At 38.0% G+C, this 19003-nt stretch overlaps 1 protein-coding gene across 4 annotated transcripts in view; it reads right to left on the reverse strand.

Annotated features, from left to right (window-relative positions):
• Positions 1-1151: 1151 nt before the first annotated feature.
• The window catches only part of ldlrap1b (low density lipoprotein receptor adaptor protein 1b), a 27533-nt gene continuing 9681 nt past the window's right edge, over positions 1152-19003 (reverse strand). Inside the window, exons 2-10 of one of the 4 annotated variants that reach the window (XM_067479790.1) lie at positions 15240-15382; positions 14118-14230; positions 11964-12078; positions 10865-10937; positions 7546-7641; positions 5311-5405; positions 4887-4921; positions 3067-3098; positions 1152-2378 (exon numbers count right to left, since the gene is read on the reverse strand). In XM_067479790.1, coding sequence (XP_067335891.1) covers positions 2332-2378; positions 3067-3098; positions 4887-4921; positions 5311-5405; positions 7546-7641; positions 10865-10937; positions 11964-12078; positions 14118-14230; positions 15240-15382 — 749 coding nt within the window. In that variant the 3' untranslated portion in view covers positions 1152-2331. Of the gene's footprint in view, positions 2379-3066; positions 3099-4886; positions 4922-5271; positions 5406-7545; positions 7642-10864; positions 10938-11963; positions 12079-14117; positions 14231-15239; positions 15383-19003 lie in introns of all 4 variants that reach the window. The other 3 variants (XM_067479789.1, XM_067479788.1, XM_067479787.1) reach the window with 3 other exon arrangements.

The following is a 19003-nucleotide window of genomic DNA, read 5'->3' on the forward strand; positions in this document are numbered from 1 at the left end:
TAACAGACGTTTTACAGGGTTTGATGTGCACCACTCAACAGCAAACTGTCACCTGTACTTAATTACATTTTTTACGAATCTGTACTTAACATAAGTAGATGTAATTATGGCACAATCACATTTTTTTGCACAAACTTTAAAGGAAAAGGCATTAATTGTGACCTATAGAAGCCGAGACATTCCTTTGGATTTGACTAAATATATCTGTATTATTTTCCCAAGATAATGAGAAAAAATATCACAATATCACAATAATTATCCTGAGATAAGAACACAATTCCATTATCACAAGATAATGCTATTAAAAAAGAGAACTGTATTTGTGGCTTCTGTAGGTGCCAACCTCTGAGACCCTCCCAACCTCACTGGGTAGTCGTGCTCAGTTGGTCACATCCAGCAGCATATCAGAATTGTTTCTCCTTTCGGCTCATCCTGTGAGTTAAGGGTCACCAGATCAGGCCCAAATCAATAATTCAGTCCTTGATTTTAGATACATTTAAGTCCAGAAAGGTTTTACATTAGATTACATTTACATTAAATGATCAAATCTGAGACCTCCCCTCTACGATCTGGTTTCTGTGTGTATATCCATAAATAAAGCTGACAGTTAAGCCAAGGATAAGGAATTCTTAGTCAAGTAGTGAAACACAAGCTTTAACTAGTATTCTAGTATTCTCATTCTAGTGCATCATGCTTTATATAATAACGTAGCTGCCTGCAGTATAGAACAGCTGGAGGGAATTGTGTGACCTTTTGCTATTATCTTACTTGTTTCCTATTTTACAGCAGACATGGGTTTACGACCATTGCCATTTGTCAGTGTATAGCTGAGTGCAGTCGCTACGTGTGCAGTTGTATTTGAACAGGCTGAATGGATTTATGCCATTTAAAAAAAAAAACAACTTAACAATATGCTACAACTCAAGCATAGCTTTTGCTCTGTGGCTAACATAGTATATTTTCTAAACTAGTGGTGTGAGCTTTCTGAAGGCTCAGCAAACAAAACCGAACTTGCCTTTTAACTAGATACAAGTTTGCTAAAATTTTTCTTCCATGGTTTTGCAAATTAAAAACTAGGTAAAAAGGGGAAGATAGACTCATGTCAGAGTTTACAAAAATGAAACTTTGATTTTGGAATAATTGCAAACAGACACATTTGTACTTTTATTAAAATTTATGTAAATTAGTTAAATTAAATTCATACATAAAATAAAGAAAAAATATAACACTGCGAACCCCCCAAAAATGCAAAGTCAATGTTACATTATAATTTAACTGACAGTGGTAGAGTGCCACATAAAACACACTTACAACCTTGGACTTCCATGTTTTTAGATAACTGATAAGACTTTGAGATGGTCAGGGAAAATACAGTAGCATTAATGTCTCATTCTACTTCAATCCATCTATCTCTGTCCAAATAAAGTTCAAAATAGTCACTGTGAAAATTGTAAAAAAGTCCAAGGAGAGAAGTCCATACAGGCACTGTACTGTATAAGTACCTAAATAATAAGCTTGATGTTTAACATTAAATTCCCTTCCATGAAATGTGTGCTTTGACAGATTGATGAATACTGAGTGCAAAAATAGATTTTGCATTAGAAAACAATAAGATTGTCATTTTGTTCGTATTACTTTTTCACACAAACACTCTGACCAAAACATACATACAATTAAAGCTTTTGTTGCCCAAAGAAATCCTGAAGCACATAGGTAGTAACTTTATTTTTATTTTTTTGCAATACTAGACCTGCCAAGTTTTCCCTCTAATCCAGTTACATTTCTCCATCTTGAAGTAAATAAAATGTGACAGCACCCATGTTGACCTTTATCTCACTTAAACTTCTGCAAACTCACGTCACACTGTACATCCACACACTTTAACGCAATGTACACAAGCACATATCACAAAAACATTACAAACTCTGAATGGGTAAACATGTCATAAAGGAAGTAATGTAACAAACCTTAAATAACTGCAAGTTTTTCAATAGAAAAAGAATAAATTGTTTTGTATTGCTTTGGCCTGTTCTGTGAGCACTCTGCTCATGTTGCCCTTCCTGTAAATGGTCCTGATGCAGTAACACCACTAAGAGGACGTGGCAGTCGGGAGAAAATGGGAACCTTACTGATGTTATAAAAGTCTCTTGCCGTTTTTCCAGTTTTCTACCATGTTTTACCACGATTTCTCCTGATCCCCTTGCATTTCTCTCTTCTTTGTGGAGGCTTGACTTTAGAATCCAAAAGTGTCTTTTTGTGCAGGTATGTCTGTGTCTCCTTGGTCCCATTTACCTGGGGACTGGCACTCTTCCGTGTTGAAGTCCTGAGGGTTTACCCCAATGTCCAGGACCTGGGGGTTAGTGCGAGACTCAGCGAGTCTAAAGGAAGAGAGAGATTTCATTATCTTCTGCACAGATCAATCCTGGATAATGACCAAAGTAACTGTTGCTACTAATTTCAATTCATTTGATTAACAATGCTTGTGATGATAGCTACAGTGTACATAAAAATAAAGTATAAACACAGTGGCATTCCAATTTGTGATGGAAGAAATTGTGATAGCAAACCCATATGTGGCTATAAAAATGACTGACACTGTGAACTAGTCATGGGAACACAAGCCCATTCCCACATAAATGCCTAATGAAACACAATCATGTTAGACCTACGTCTGACAACAGACCATTTTCATTGCACATGACATCATTCATTCAGTATCATATCACGAACGGTGGGGGAAGCTAATGAATGTGAGGTTGAGACAAAACATATTTGTAATGTAGACGCAGACAGGTTCTGTGGCAAATGTCTTTTATAAAGCTCAGGAATGGATCAAATTCGTGGAATGACAATGGGAAGGGTTTCCCCACATAATACACATCTAAGTCAAGCTAAGTGTCTGAGCTATGTTAATGATGAATGACATCAAAAGGAAATTTAAAACTACATGTGTTGTAATTTAACTAGTTGAACACCAATGTCCAGGCAGATGAGCAGGCTTGAATGCTGGGTTGTTTGGGCGACAATGAAGTGGAAGTCACAAGATTCAATGAAGGACATTTTTACCTGAGTAGGATTCAAAGCTATCCAGACTGCGGCTGGGGGTGCAAAGGAAACATTAAGAGTCAGGCAACAATTAAATCCTAGTTCAGTGCCTCATAGCAAAGTCAACTGGTACATATGTGACACCAGTTTGGCTTTAGATTTAAATGGTTATCCTTGCATTTGACCAACAAAAAAATTGTAATCGAGCTAAATGGCCATAATTAAAAACAAGACTAATTTTTTCTCTGTTTTAAAAGAACAAACAAAAATATATGTCCAACCATATTGACCAGAATGTCTTCCATCAACACTTCACAACCAGCAGATGGCAGTGCAGGCTCTTAAACGCCAAAAAACAAAACAAAACACAACACCCCAGACAATTTAAGATTTACTATACAATTCATATAAAAACAGCTAAGCCAATTTAAGTGTGATTCATAAAAAAAACAAAGATGCAAATAAACCTAGAAACAGCTACTTTGGGACTGCAGTATGAGCAGATGGTTTTGTAATGCCCACAAGCTGCTGCCTGTTGCACGGTCTCCATCCAGCTTGTTGGGAGGACACCCTGAAGCCCATAAACAGTTTCCACAGTGGTTAGTGTGCTAGTGAGAGATTATGCTTTAATTGAAACTAGGAATAAACAATAAAGACAATCTTTGCCTGTCACAAAGAAGCTCTCAATTATATGGTGCATCTTTGTCAAGTTACATTCCCTGATCATGAATCTCTGCTGTTTATAGTTCACTGTTTTTTGTAAACTAAAATAATGCTGTGGGAAAGCAGAGATGATAAGTGATGACATTTGTGTGACATAACTATATACACAATACATTAATCGAGAGCATACTTCAGTCCTTGTGCATAAAAGTATGTACCAAACATCAAGTATTATGTACAGTATAGTTAACTCCACAGCTTCAGGTTCTTCTGATAGATAAAGATGTTGGCCCTGAACATCTTTTAATTACAGAAAGCTACAAGTGGATGGACCTCTGCATATGCAGGGAGCATCTTCATTAATCCCAGAGTGAGGTGATTAACAGCGCAAGTATGTAATTACAGTGTCCACACACATAATCCATCTGATAACAAGGCTAAAATGGCCTCTCAGTGCTTGATTACAGATACAGTGCAGGCCAGTCCCTCTTTCACTGAATGACAGTGAGAGAATAAGGAAGGCCAGGAAATGAAAGGCAGCAAAAATAATAAAATAAAAACAAAAAAACACTGATAAAGAGGTTGAATTAGTCTTTTTCACAGCCTGGTAAAATACTCGTAAACATGCAACCAGACAGCGGACCACCACAGTTTATCTGCTGATAAACACTAAATTCAAACATTAATCACAGTGGACTCACTGTGACTCCACTCTCGATTATTTTGTTGTTGATATATACAGTTTAAGGAGTTCCAATCAGCATGCCCTATGGACTTTACTGTCATCCTTATACATGAAACCAAATCAATTTCCAGAGTTTCTCTCTTTGTTATAGTATGCGGCAAAATAAAATTACTTCTCTATAATTTTGGAATATAAACACCAAGAAATGTGTAGCACCCATTTGTAATCACAGGCTTCCTCAGCTCAAATAAAAATCAGTGTGTGGGCCTGAGATAATCATAAACTGAGTCTACCCAAAGCAGCATGACTCAGGGAGGGTGTCAGCTGTGCCAGGTCCTGTAAACGGAGCCTGTCTCCTGTCTGTGGAAGCGCAATAGGGTGAACAGAGTAGAGGGAGAGGCTGTGTTTATTATGAAAGCAGCCCAAACCGCAGGACGCCATTTCCAGAACAGGATTTTATGTGGCTGTTTAGCAGATCTCCACTAGTTCTCACCTTGAGAAAGCCTCATCCAAACCGTCCTCCAGCTCCTGGAAGACAGAACACACGCAAATTAGTTAAGATGAAAAACAAAGATGAAAAGAAATACAGAAAAAGAAGAATACAAGAAGTACAAATAGAAGGAAGTACTTCTTCACGAGATACGCACGCCATACAGTGGCCATTTTCAGCCCACACCCTCCCCAACTATGTGGCCAAAAAACAAGGCCAGTTCAGATAAATGGGCTATTGTCTACCTCCGCTTGGCAGCACTTTAACTACAGACAGGTACTGTACATCACTGATCACTTTGGCTAATTACTCAGTATTTGCTGCATGGCATTCATGTCATCAACCCTAAACATCTGAAACTTACTGACCAGCCCAACTCTTGTCTTACCCATACAGTATTGTTGTTTTCTGTTGCGTGATTATGCACCATAAAGGGATCCAAGTCATTCTGCTTCGTTCCTGAGTGGACGATTGCCTCATTGGCTCCCTCAGCTAAGTCCAGAAGTTTCCCTGTGGCTGCCTCTACAATATAAAACAAGTGAAATAAATATCCATTAAAATTCACAAACAACAAATATATGCAATCCCACTGCAGTTAGAAGAATGCACTAATGATGGGGACAACAGTGTAATTATGAATATATGTTTAGTGTTTTTGATTAACATTTTCTCATGAAACGGTAAACAGCAGCATGCATGGGCCACGTATACTGCCACACTAATTATTTAGGTCGACGTCTTATTAAGCCTCATCTGTGAATAGTCACTTTGTGGTAAGTGAGCATTGAGCAATCCCCGAATTGCAAAACCAACCAGTGACACCACTGATCTCAAATGAGATTGGCTTTTAATGGGCTTGCCTGATGATTAATGTGTGTCAATAATGTGAGTCAACACTAATTTCTGTCTAGTCTTTAGGCCCAATGTTGTCCACTAAGAATAGTAAAACCTCACTGACTCTTCTAATGCTACAATCTAACTCTATTATGCACACATTTTAGTGGTGAAACTTGGCTCATTAATTTACCTTTTCCCCAAAAACTATGTTTAAAAAGGAAGCTCAAATACAGTACAACTGAGTCAGCATGCAATCACAATTCCCCTTTACCTGTCTTCTCTGTCAACACTGGTTCAAAAGGCATTTAGATTCTTCTGCAAATTTAAGGATATAACAATATTTTGGGACTATGACTGGCAATCATGGGGAGGGAGAGGGGGATGAAGACTCATCTGAGGAAATGCCCCTAGTTTGAGAGCTTAAGCGTTTGTTTAAGTGGTGCTCTGTGAGAAAACACCAAGTTGGCCCATTTATTTAGTTCTTTAAGAAATTATCAAAGGCTTTATTAGTTGATTTACAGGTTTATTTACAGTTTTTGAAAATAAATATGTTTCAGTTTTGGACTTAATATTAATATGTCACCTTGTGACCTAGTTTTGTGCCATGTATCTTATTGTAAGTTTACAATAATGGGAAGAATTCATGATCTGACAGCGTAAGGATGATTAGTCTCAAGAATACAAATCGATCTGGTTAGTACAGGAAGAAATGGCATTTATATTTTGCATCACAGCGAGAAGCCTGGCACCAGGAGAGATTTAGTGGCAACATGTGTTATTAATAAAGCTGACTCACCTCTGAAAACACCACGGATCTCCAAAGTCCCCCTGACTCAGTGGCATGCCATTTGATCAGCCAGAGTGAAGGGTACTTAAATGTAACCTTCTGGTAGCTGTAAACCTTTGCTGTCCCCAATTACTGCTTTAAGAATAGTGCTGAAAACATCTGTCAGGGCAGAAATCCTCAGCTTTATTCTAATAGGGGCTATGCTGCTTCTAGAAGTGTGTATTACTCTGCTGTATAATTATGCCAATTTGCTTTAAAAAAACCTGGTCGTTGGCAAGCAAAGGCCAGACAGAATGGTCAGTGGGATAATTTTAGTTCAAAAATGCAAACCAAACTTCTCACTGTGGGCCATCCTTATAACACTTGTCTGCATTATTAGTGTTTATAGAGGTTTTTGGAGTTACCGTTTGTTGTCTCACACTACATCCTCTAATACCCAAAGCATTAGGGAAAACACTAATTGTGGCATTCAAAGTCGGACAGGAAAAAGATAAGCAGAGAGAAATAAAAAAGAAAGCTGTATGGAGAGCAAGTGCAGATCTACTGTGCCACTGGCAGTAAGATGCTTCTCATCTAATTTTACCTTAGGCTGTGATCAACACATGCAGCTAATATTGCCTCGAGGTTGTCTGGCTCAGTTGATGCCAACAACATGTTTAGGAGGCACGAGGCATGTCTACATCACTGGAATCAAACTGAACAATGGGGTCACAGAATATGTAGGGCTTTCATGCTTTGTACACAAACAGGGCTGTAATAGTGTTTCCAAAGTTTCCAAAGGATTGTGTGTCCATGAAGAGTTATTTATTTTAAAATGCCATGGAGCTTACTGTAAGAGGGCAATTTATTGTTGAGAAAGAATAAACAAGATAATGTACATTGTTCTCAGCTGACCTGCAGAGTCAATATAGGCCAACCTCTGAAAAGTGGCTGTATTCTCTTTCCCGAGGCTATGACTTCTGTGACTGAGAAGCAGAGAGAGCTAGAGCATGAGAGTGTGTGAGAGAGAGAGACGTGATGGTGGGTGACATTTCTCACCTCCTCCCTTCAGGCTGCCCAGGCTAGCCGAGCTGTCTGACTGGGAATTACTGGCTCCTTCCCCGTCTGAACTTGACTTCACTCGTTTCTCTTTCTCTGTGCCGGATGTGGCAAAGGGTAGAGGAGGAAAAAAAAAAAAGAGTCAGCGAAAACAAGCAAGCTCAAAAACTTATAATTTTCAAAAGGAGTCATTTACTTTTCAAGCAACTAAAAACAAGTATGTTTCACTAGCCAAGCATATCAATGCAATATAAATGTATGTAAACTAATTAGCAGCAATAAAATGGCAGATATGTTTAAGCCTATTACTCAAGCTGTTTGCCAGCTAAAACTTAGAAGCCTTCTTCACAGATTGAATAAATATATGCAGTGAGTGCAATAACTTAAGTATTTAACGAGAGTAGACATGGCATGACATGACCTGGCATGGCATGTGAGGCAGCCACATAATAAGCTCTACTCACACCAAAGGTTCACAACACATTGCGGTTATTAAGTGAAACTGGAAACAGCGCTCATTAGATTTCCTGCACTCCAATTCTCCTAAACAGAGCAGAGTTAAGCCACCAGTTATAAAGCATCTCAGTATCACTTCACTGCACTGAAACCTATAGCAAATATAGAAAAAAAAAACTTCATTGTTTCAGCAAAATTGAGTTCAGAAATTTTTATTCCTTACAGCAAAGTAAAGCGTAAATATGGAGTATGCAGGGCCCTAATGTGTATCCTGCACAAAGTCAACCCTGGACTCCTCTAGAGCTCTCCTATATATCAGACAGGAACAGTTTCCCCAAGTATCATCAAATATGCTTCACTCTGACAATTTGTGACCAGATAGGAGTAATAATGTTATTATTTTTGGACAAACTTCTATGAGTCAACCCAGGAATGCACACAAACGCTCAACTCTGCCATAAAGTCACAGTTTCACATGTGAAGGCTATGCAGATGCTTAAACAATTAAAGAAGTCACACAGGAAACCATGAGACTAGGATGACTAGGATGATAGCCCCCTGTAACCACTTCCCAGAAGTCTAGGTATCTTAGGGACTCCCCTAGCACTTTGTTTGTTCCCATGGCCTTTTTTAGTCTAACTGGAGGATCAAAATGCTGTTAAACATGGTACAAACCTAAAGACATTCAAGCTGACAGTACAGTGATTATTTTAATATTTTCAGAAATGAAAGCTGTTACATACGGTGGAATGTGGGTCAGGAGTATGTGGTGAGCTGTGGAGCACCACTGTCGGTGGTGGAGGAGAATTTTTAATAAAAAGCTGCAAACTACAGAGACAGAGTAGATACCCCCACTTCGTGCCGTGATCTTTAAGGTTCTTGTAACTTTAATTAATCAGACTCCAAAGGATATTTTTCCCTCTTTCTTCCTCACTGCTACAAGAGATTGAGACTTTTTAAAGACTACTCATTTCCCCCTCTCTAACCCCCTACCATCTAAAATCTGTACCATTATCAGTGAGACCATATTGAACTAATGGAGAGCAGCTCTGCAAATTAAATGGGTTATAAAGCCTGATTTGATAGGAGGTGAAGAAAGGTAAGCAAAACAAAGCATAAGCAAGGCACCAAATTTAATATTAAACTCAAAAATACAAGCAACCAAATTAAGCGGCGTTAGCCTGTGACCTTGATCTTATTGGGGAAAAAAAAAAAAAAGAAGGTCATACACCCCCAAAATGGAAACATACCCAAATTAAAGCATTAATTCCTGAACACCACATAAGAAGCACAAGAGGGTAAAAATGTTAAACATATACAAATACTTCACATGAGATAGGATCAATGGCACAGACACCAAATCTGTCGGGGGGGGGGCTGAGCTCACACTGACACACACGCCACAATTTTCCATTCCCTCTTACACACACACACCATCCCAACACCCATCTTTACCCCACCTTTCATGCTCTCTTGCCCTTCTCCTCCTCCCCATCCCCCTCTATTTCTCTCCTCTTTTCCTCCTCATATAATAAACAGAATTGGCGTGTGTGTGTGTTTGTGTGTGTATTTGGGGGGGGATAAAGGTGCCAGGTGCAAAATAAGACCTACAGCAATAACTGCTAATCACAAAATTCAGATAGCACCTACCAGGCAACACACAGGTAAAGTTGATGAAGATTGGAGGGGGGATGTGAAGCAAAAGCCAATATTATACAGAAAGACCTGCTAATTTACACTGGAGCCTTACATGCAGTAAATTACATGCATGTTCTGCTGAGCTGTACAAAAGATGGGTGTGAAACCATCCTTACATAGTAATTGCCTGCTGTGTCCACATTTGTGCCTGCACATGCACTGTCTGCTTAGCTCCATAGTTGTTACAAGTGCTTACAAATTCAGAGAGGTCAAAAACTTTACTTTGAAATTTGACATTAAACATAAACATAAAAAGTAGCAGCAGTAAAGATAAAATATATCAAGGAAAAATCTCAGGACCAACACATCTGAGCCCTTTTTTCACTGGAAAGGAAAAAAAGAATAGGCACCCCACCTCTTTGCAACAGGCTAACCTTAATTCCTTTTCCCTCATCAGTGAACAGAGCTTACATGCATTTGTGAAAACTGGTTACTGGAAAACTGCGTATTCATGCAGCATAGGAGTATTAGGATTTCTCCACCACAATGGATATCTTTTGGAAACAGTGCTCACAGATTAACTGACAGACACCGCTGGTTTCTGCCTTTCTTCCACCTCTATTCTGTCTTTTTCAGATACACAGCACAAAACATATCCGTAGTGGAAACTAATGTTTTTAGATTTCAATGAGGAACCTTGGGTTAGTTTAATTTTCAGTAAGACTTAATAAAAAAAAAAAACATGATGGCACATTCCGTTAATGATATTTAGTTATGCACTACCGCGATTTCAGAAACTAGCTTTGTTGTTTACGTCTACTAAAAGCCAAGTGTAACCTGTTTAATTTAGTGCATGTAAATGACTGAGCTGGCTGCAGAGGCCTTCCTGAACTAAAAAACAGGTCTCTCTTGTCTCTGGGCAATAATTTAACCACTATAATGTGAACTGATCCAATCAATGGGGACAATGCTGTACTGTACATGGTGTGTGTTCTACAGTTTTCACATGACCCGTTGAGATGTTGTCAAGGCCAAGACCAGGAAGATACACGTTGTCCAGGAAACCTCAGTGAAAAAAGGACAGGATGATTGTTTATCACTAAGAGGGAAGTTAACGGATGTATATGGTGAGAGGAGAGAATAACAGTGGGGGAGGAGAGGTTAAAGGAAAGGAACTGTTTCACTCATCCGTCACACTCTTGTCGTCAGGGGCAATCATGCGTACCTTCCTTGGCAGCCTGCCAGAATTCAAACGCCACTCTGAAAGCCTGAGCCACCGTTAAAGTTACCGCCTGGGCCTATTGGAAGGAGTCAGAAAGAAAGACATGAGTTAGACAGTCAGGCACAGTGAACAAATAAAAGAAAATGAATAATACTCATGTGCATTTCAGCCACAGGAAGGAAAACTCCAGGAAGTTGAGGAACTATGACTAAGATAAAAACAGGAACTTACCACTAAACAAAAAGAAATGCCTCTTTTACAGAAACTTGAAGGGGAGGAAGAGAAACCTGTAGGTTCCATAGTAAGAGTAAGTATGCAACTGGGAGGATACATGGCCTATGGCCAGAACTAAATTAGTAAGGGAAGGAAGGAGGGAAGATGAGGGAGTGGCTCAGTCTTTTTATAAACCTCAAGGGATAGAGAGAATGAAAAAAAAACAATGACAGTCTCCCTGCCCTTTATGTTCTCACTCCTTGTTGTTCTCTTAACTTAATATTTAGACAATTGCAAGTAAAGTGTGACTCAGTGTGGCAGGGTAATAGGTCGGAGTTCTTAATTGAAATTGCTTAAGTGCACAGAATGCCAGGAGTTAAATGTAACAACTTAAATTATCGCAAACAGCTATGAATCTTGCCTTAGAGAAGGCCATAATGTTCAATTTGACTAAACAGTTTTAAAAATGTGAAACTTGATTTAGAGCTGCGCGTAGCCTACATTTGATACTTTCAGACACAGCCATGGTAGCTAATTTTACCAGTTTCTAATATTAAAGCTAAGCTAATCTAAGCGAATGGATGGGTGGATGTAGCGTAGTACAGAGTTGAAAGTAGTATCAATATTTGCCATCCAGCTTTCTTGAAAAGACTAATTCTCAAATGTTGAATAAATCCAATAAAAAAAACAAAAACAAATTAAATACCAGTAAAGCTTATCCTGTTTTTCATATTTGGACCCAGGTCGTTTCAAATTCTATGTAAAGAAGGTGGGTTTATTTGTCTCTCTTTGTCTATAACAGGAATAGGTTACTGAATTAATCTCAGTTACCAGCTAACTTGTGCACACAGTGGATGGCTCGAATAATTAATTCCAGAAACTCACTCACCATTTTTCTCTTAGTGCAGAGGAAGGCATGACACTCTAGAGTCTCATTGTGTTGGTTCTGGACAATGTAGGCAAATACTTTGTCATGCATCTTGTCTGCCGTGCAATATGATATTCTGGGGAAAACACAACACACACTTTAATAAAAACTCTAAACCCTTAATCTAGTCCTGTAATCTGAATTAAACTGTTCAACCAGGCATTTCTCTAAAAATTATTTAATAAATAAACAAATAAAATTTTACTAAAAGAATAAAAATCTGTGGCATTCTTAAACCCAGCTGCATCTATAATCTGACTGCTGTGCACATGGACATCTGTGAAGTGTGGACATCTGTTCTGCTATGTATAAGTGATGCCCTTCCTTTTGGCTAGTGAAACAAATTATTAAGTAGAACTCCAAGTCAATTAACCTGTTTAACAGCTTTGACTCACACAGTGTTGTGTGCATAATTGAGGCATTAGTCTCTTAAATTAAGCTGTAGTGCTCAAAACTGGCCAGGTGGAGGAGGAATGACCCAAAATGATGAAGCATGATATACTGAGTGTCTGCCATCTGTCCTTCATGTCACATTCCAGCCTCCAATACCATGCTCCAACATCAGTGTGGGACAGTCACTCACTCTGTTAACTACTGCCTAAGGAATATAATGTGTGGAATCGACAACTAAAAGCAAGTAAGGAAAGGTTTGGGCAGGTTTAAGAATCTGCGGTCTTAAACTGGGATTTATGAGTGAAAGCTTTAAAGAGAGGGTGTCACAGAAATTTGGTGTCTATGGAGGAGATCTCTTTTTTTTAAATTGGATGTCCATCTTCAAGCAGCAGATGTATGGGGAGAAGAACTGGAGTCACAGTTATACTCACCTCAGACAGTCAGCCTTTTAATTAATGCACTATTTATGTACAATTATAATTAATGCACTATTTATGTACAATTATGCGGAAAAGATGGGAAGTGAGCTGAAAGAGACAGGTGCATGTTGGCTAGTTATTGTTATGATGTTTGGCCTGCTGATCAGGTGCATCAACCAACACAGTCATAGCTGTAGCAGTGGCTGTGACAAAGTTTAATTTCAAGTCTAATCTAGTCAAATCTAAACAGTGAAATAACGCACATTTTTTTTTTACATCCACCTTTACTTACACTCTGTTGTTGGTCAGACGAGCAACATCGATACATATTTGCCGTAAATGTTGTATACCAAAAAGCAATAAAAAATATAAATCACTATCACATGAATCAAAAATAATCAGCAATCACATATGTGAATGAATCAAAACTACAAAGAAAACACGACAGCTTATACAAGTGGTAATAGAAATCCACCCTTAAAGTTTAGAGAAAGTCACATCTTTTTTACTTGATTTTACTTAACCTATGACACAAACATTTGTGGAAAAGTAACTTAAGGTCTAGGGGAAAAAAACAGCATAGATGTTTAATATTTATCTCTCCATCTATCTTGTTAAATCACAAGTGATGCAAAACACTAAAATCCGAATCCCAAGGTGACAATGGAGAGATGGAAACATGGTCCGTGAACACTTCCATCATGGTCTGTGACAACTTGACAATCAAACTTTTCTAGGATAACTTAGGAAAAATGTAAACAACTGGGATTTTGCTCTCAATCTGTTAGCTTTTAAAAGAAATACAACATAAGGCTGTTCATGCTTAGAAAAATGATGGAAAGTCCCTTCTTGTCTCAATGCGTAGACTCATAAATGTGGAATTTTCGAAAAGTACTTTAAGCTTAGCTCTTAAGCTTGATTCCAGTGAAGGTTAGACAGCTTTAAGAATGCAGGGTCTGGCAAGCAAGTGAGAACTGTAGGCATTTATTAGAAGTGCTTGTGTATCAGTCACATCTGAGGAGAAAGCTCAGACATACAACTGTTGTACTGCTCCCATGACAGCTGAGATTGATGGGACACACTGCTGAAGAACTGACAACTCCTTTCCCTCCCTCTCTCTCTCTCTCTCTCTCTCTCTCTCTCTCTCCCTCTCTACACACTCATATTCCTCCAGTGATGGATGATAACAAGAACATCAGAAAAACAACTTTTGCTTTATTTTAAGTGATAATGACAAGTTTAGGGTAAAATTATTTTATAACTTAGGTCACCCAACTCAATCAGGAGCTTGAAAAGGACTGACCTGTATATGGAGATGTTTTCTATCAGTTGGTTGGAGGCACTGTCATAAAGGATGATTCCTCGTGGGGAGACCTTTAAAGTGACTTTCTGGAGTTTTTTTCCACCTGCTTTAGTCTGAAAGATAGAAAAGGGGTGGGGGTGGAAGCCACAAAAATTAGGATGTCTGAGTGAAACTGAGATAAGGAACAAATTATTTTTTGGGAAAAAAATTTCAACCATTTTTGTAAATTACAACAGACTGCTAATTTTTAATCAAACCAGCCACACAAAACACAGATTCCAAAAATAACAGTATAGTAAAATGGTGAGATTATTATGAAAGATTTCCTGTCATTAAGCTTTCATAAAATCCAGACTGTGGATCAAAAGTGGACAATAAAAGTAAATTAGATCTTTGGAAATATGACTGTAATAATCAAAAACTACAGAGTGGCTGGGTTAAATAAACATAAAAATGTACATATGCCATAACCCAGTTAACAAACATGTTTGCAAAAGCAAAATAAAGTTTAACAAGAATTTGTGACAATAAGAACCTAACATCCAATCCAGGGGTAAATTAAAACTATGAATTGACATAATATTTCATACCAAGTCCACTTATTATACATAATGACAAGTCTGAAAAACAAAAGGAGCCAGCAGCGTAAGTGACACCAAGGGCAGCCAATAGATTAGGGCCAATCAGAACCTCCGCCTCCCTCTCGATACATCACTGTGTCCTTAGCGCCACCATTCTGCCAGTGTTAACTTCATTATCCACTGAACTGCCAGATCCAATAACATTAAGCCTTCTATACAATGATAAAGGTGGCTGAGCCAGTGTCCAAACTAATTGTATCCTCTAAATGTCAGCCTGGGCCTAATGAGGGAAATCTTGGCAGCCAACCAACTCACTTTTCACCGAATTGTCAGTCAAGCTATAAACAGGAGAAAAACACTGGATGATTATGATTTTCAAGTGGCTGAGGTGATGTGGAGAAAATATTCTATGGGGTGGTGAGAAACTCATTTTGTAGGGAAAGGAGTGTGTTTCTTAAGAAATTTCAGGTGCCCTGAGCTTAAACTTATTCAGTGATGCACAGGTTCTTTTCACTGATGAAACGGTGAAAGTGTGTCTCACCGTGGCAACTATCCTCTTGACAGCTGCTGCAGATAGCTCCTCTCCTTTGGGCTGCTCTACCATCGTGACCCCCAGGTACTTGAGCTGGAAAACCATACCCTCCAGTAGGGTCTCCCTTGTGTCCGTCCAGTTTTCTGGAAGCTCTGCAAAATGACACACACACACACACACCAGTGACATTTGTGCTCACCAACAAGCTCTTCGTTTTCCTGTACCAGACATGTCTCAGTAAAGCAATTCTTCTAGTTCCAACTGAACTAGATTAGATACAAGAGCAGCAAAAGCATTGTCTTTGGTATGGGAGTGTGCAACAAACATGTTTTTGCTAGTCCTCTTTTCAATACATGAATTCCAATGTTCTTTTAGGTTGTATGTCACTGGATGAAAATAAAGCTAAAAGTTGTTACCTGTTGACTCGTGCTGCATTTGCCTGTGACTTTAGGTGTATGGATGGGATTAGACTCATCATTTATTTTGCATTATGCAAAAGTCTCATGTTTCACTGATCAACACGTAGGTAGTTTTAAAAAAATATATTAAAAAAGTAGTATTTATTTCAGGTCTGTTGTATTAGACTGCATTAGTTTAATCTTTTAATGTTAGTAAGTATGAATTATGGCTGCCATCTTTGTTTGGATTAAGAAACTTTGCAAATGTGTTATCATGGAGCTTCAGCACACACATTTATCTTTTATCCTGGTAGTTGTAGATTCTTGAGAAGTATGGCAAATCCTAAATTACATGTATGCTGCAAAGACGACTTCCTGGAGCCGATTCACATTACATGTCTTCAACAGGTGAAACTATTAGTTGTGAAATCTTTGATTTTTCATTTGACATTTAAGAAATTTTGCAGCTTTTGTGAGCACTGCGATATGATTTGACACCTGTGACCTGGCAAGGTAGGGATGCATGTGTTCACTTGCACTTTAGCCTAAAACCAATATATTAAATCACTTCCAATTACTCATATAATTAATGTTGGAATAAATAAGATTTGGTGCACTCTTCCTTTAATTTTCATGTGTGTATTTTATCTTAGTGTTTGATTTCTATGCATCTGTTCTGTAAATCAGATGCTCTGTTGTGTTTGGTTAATAAAGTTTATCTTGTCAATCACAAATCACATCATTAAACTAAACTCTCTGCACTCCACTGTTCACACTTCTGTTCTCCATCAGAGGCATGAAACTCAGTTGAAGTGAAACTCAATTTAAGTGAAATATGAAACAATGGTGCTACTAGGAATAAATGCGTTCTTTGGGTTCAAGAGATAAAACTGGTTTGTCTTGACTGTATGCCAGAAATCATTTACAATCCTGCTAACTACTGCCGCTAGAGTCATTCATAAAAAACAGCTTGCAAGATGACGACACTTATCCAAAACTCAATATTGTAAATCTTACTGAGAATGAAAGGCTGTGGTTTTTGTTTCTTTTATCAGAGGAGTGCCTGGTGGGCTACTCAAGTTGAAGCCTTTCTCTTCATATCATTAGTATGAAGACAGATGTGTTTGCTCACAGGACAAGACCACAGAGATGGAGCATTAAAAGAGACATTTTAAACTGACCTGCCCTCTGCTAACACCAAATCATTGAGGCCTAGATGCAAACTAACCAAAGTAGATTCAAGTATGAACAAGATGCACAAACAGCAGGAACAAACTTTCAAAGTGGATTAACACATTTACCTACTATGCACAAAAAAATATTCAGAACAATAAAAATAACGAACAACTTGAAGCTCCTAAAAGGTTTTTGAACTTGCCACAATAAGGTGTAATACTTAATGGAGGCTATTTGTCTATTTAAAAAGGTCTAGCAGAAAACACAACATCATCTCTCTCCCTCCTGGGTGGTCTTCATGGCACCCAGTATCTCCAGGGTGATCTAAATAGAATCATGTTGTCACCACCATTGTGTTTTTCTCAACTGAGACTCAGCTGTGCACTGTTTAACACAGTTAGGAATGGGAGTAACTACAAGAAAATCATGAATGTCATGATTAATGACAAAAATCAAGACAAAATGAATTTGTCACAATTTTGATAATCACTGAATTGTTCAAAAATGGCAAAAAATTGCTGCATCCTGCTTCTCAATGGAGAATATTTACTGGTTTTATAGTCATCTGATAGGGTACTGAAAGGCTTTAGTTTCTGTATTTTCTTTGTTCAGACAAAACTAGACATTTACATATATAAACATAGGTTCAAAGAAAGTATGATGGATAGTCTGCCATCACTCAAATAAACCTTTGATTTATTTACAGCGAGTCCTTTAATTTTATTTTGTTGCAGAAAATTTCAATATAATTTTGATTAAACCATATCATTCCAAGCAAAGTGGAAGCTTTACCCTGATTCTTCATCCAAATTGTTAAAGCTTTAATTGAGTACATTTTGTTAAAGCAATAATGATAAATAGGTAACTGAAAATTATCATGTTTGATGAAATGATTGGCCTAAAATTATAATTTCAATTATTTATACCCTACATGTATGTAATACCTAAACTTAACTTCAGTATTTATATATTATTTATTATGTGAAGTGTTGTTTTATGAAAACATTTGTACTTGTTTAACACAATTACTTGGCTTTAAAAAGCATATACTTTAAGTGGACAATGTATTTGAAGAAAGCAGAGAATAACCTATAAAATGCTTCTTGACTAAACCAAGCTAACAGTGAATGGTTAGGGAGTCAGGTTTTTAATGGTCTAACAGCAGCTCTAACCAAACCCCTACTTAAGTCAGTCTGACAGTGAACTCCCATTCTAAGGTTAAGGTTTTTGAGCTCTTAAATGTGGGGAACAGATCAAGTTGTCCTCCCCTGCTGATCCTGTTGTTACATTAGTGCCTGGATAAGTGGCACCTTTACTGCAATATAATCTTGGGCAAGAAATCACTAGTTGCCATTTATGATCTAAATCAAGTTACCAATTGGTCCAAGTGGACTATAAATGTCCATTACGAGGCATAGCCACTTACAACATTTGCAGAAAGCTATACAAATACTGTGTAATGCAAGTATAATGCTTGCTCAAGTTTGCAAAAGCAATTGTCAAACCTGAATCCAGAGATTTTCAGTGTTAAGAAAATGTAAATTTGACCGTTCATCTCTGCTGAATTTTAACAATTAGGGGTCATTGACATAATACACACAATGCTCCAACAAAGAGCTCAGTGCAAGTCATCTTTGGCTCAACTGCCTACAAGGCAAGTCTCCAAGGATGAGAAGAGCAGAGATGCAACTAGGAATCACCCGTACAAAGAGATAATGGGGAGGCTTTTGAAAGGCTAGACCGAGAAGTGAGAACGGGCTTATTTTGTAAAAAACACCCTAATTAATGTATTTTTAGTAAGTAGTGAAAATACACAATTGCTCAACACAACAGGAGTTCAAATGAGCAGCTTATGAATCTGAGCTATTTTTAGACTAGGGCACATACCCAGTGTGTTGTTTTCAATGGAATAATTATTATTTTCTTATTGGTGCTGTTGGTGATGATTAGACCCAAGTTAAAATGCTATGCAGAAGCTCCTGGTCAGTGTGAGAGAGCAGGCTAAGCAATGCTGATGTCGGTTGGATTGAAAAGCATAGGATTTGGGAAGGCAAGTAGAGTGAGTGTAAGATCATCTTTACAATATATTGCGTATAATGAACCCCCGTGTCTCATTCAGTCTTGTTTGTGCTTCTGTGTAGCAAGTCCAGAGCAGAGTGCCTGTGCCAGATCCTCAGGAATACTTTTTATAACTTCCAA

This window comes from Channa argus, chromosome 16 (genome assembly GCF_033026475.1).
Source record: "Channa argus isolate prfri chromosome 16, Channa argus male v1.0, whole genome shotgun sequence".
NCBI classification, from domain to species: Eukaryota; Metazoa; Chordata; class Actinopteri; order Anabantiformes; family Channidae; genus Channa; species Channa argus.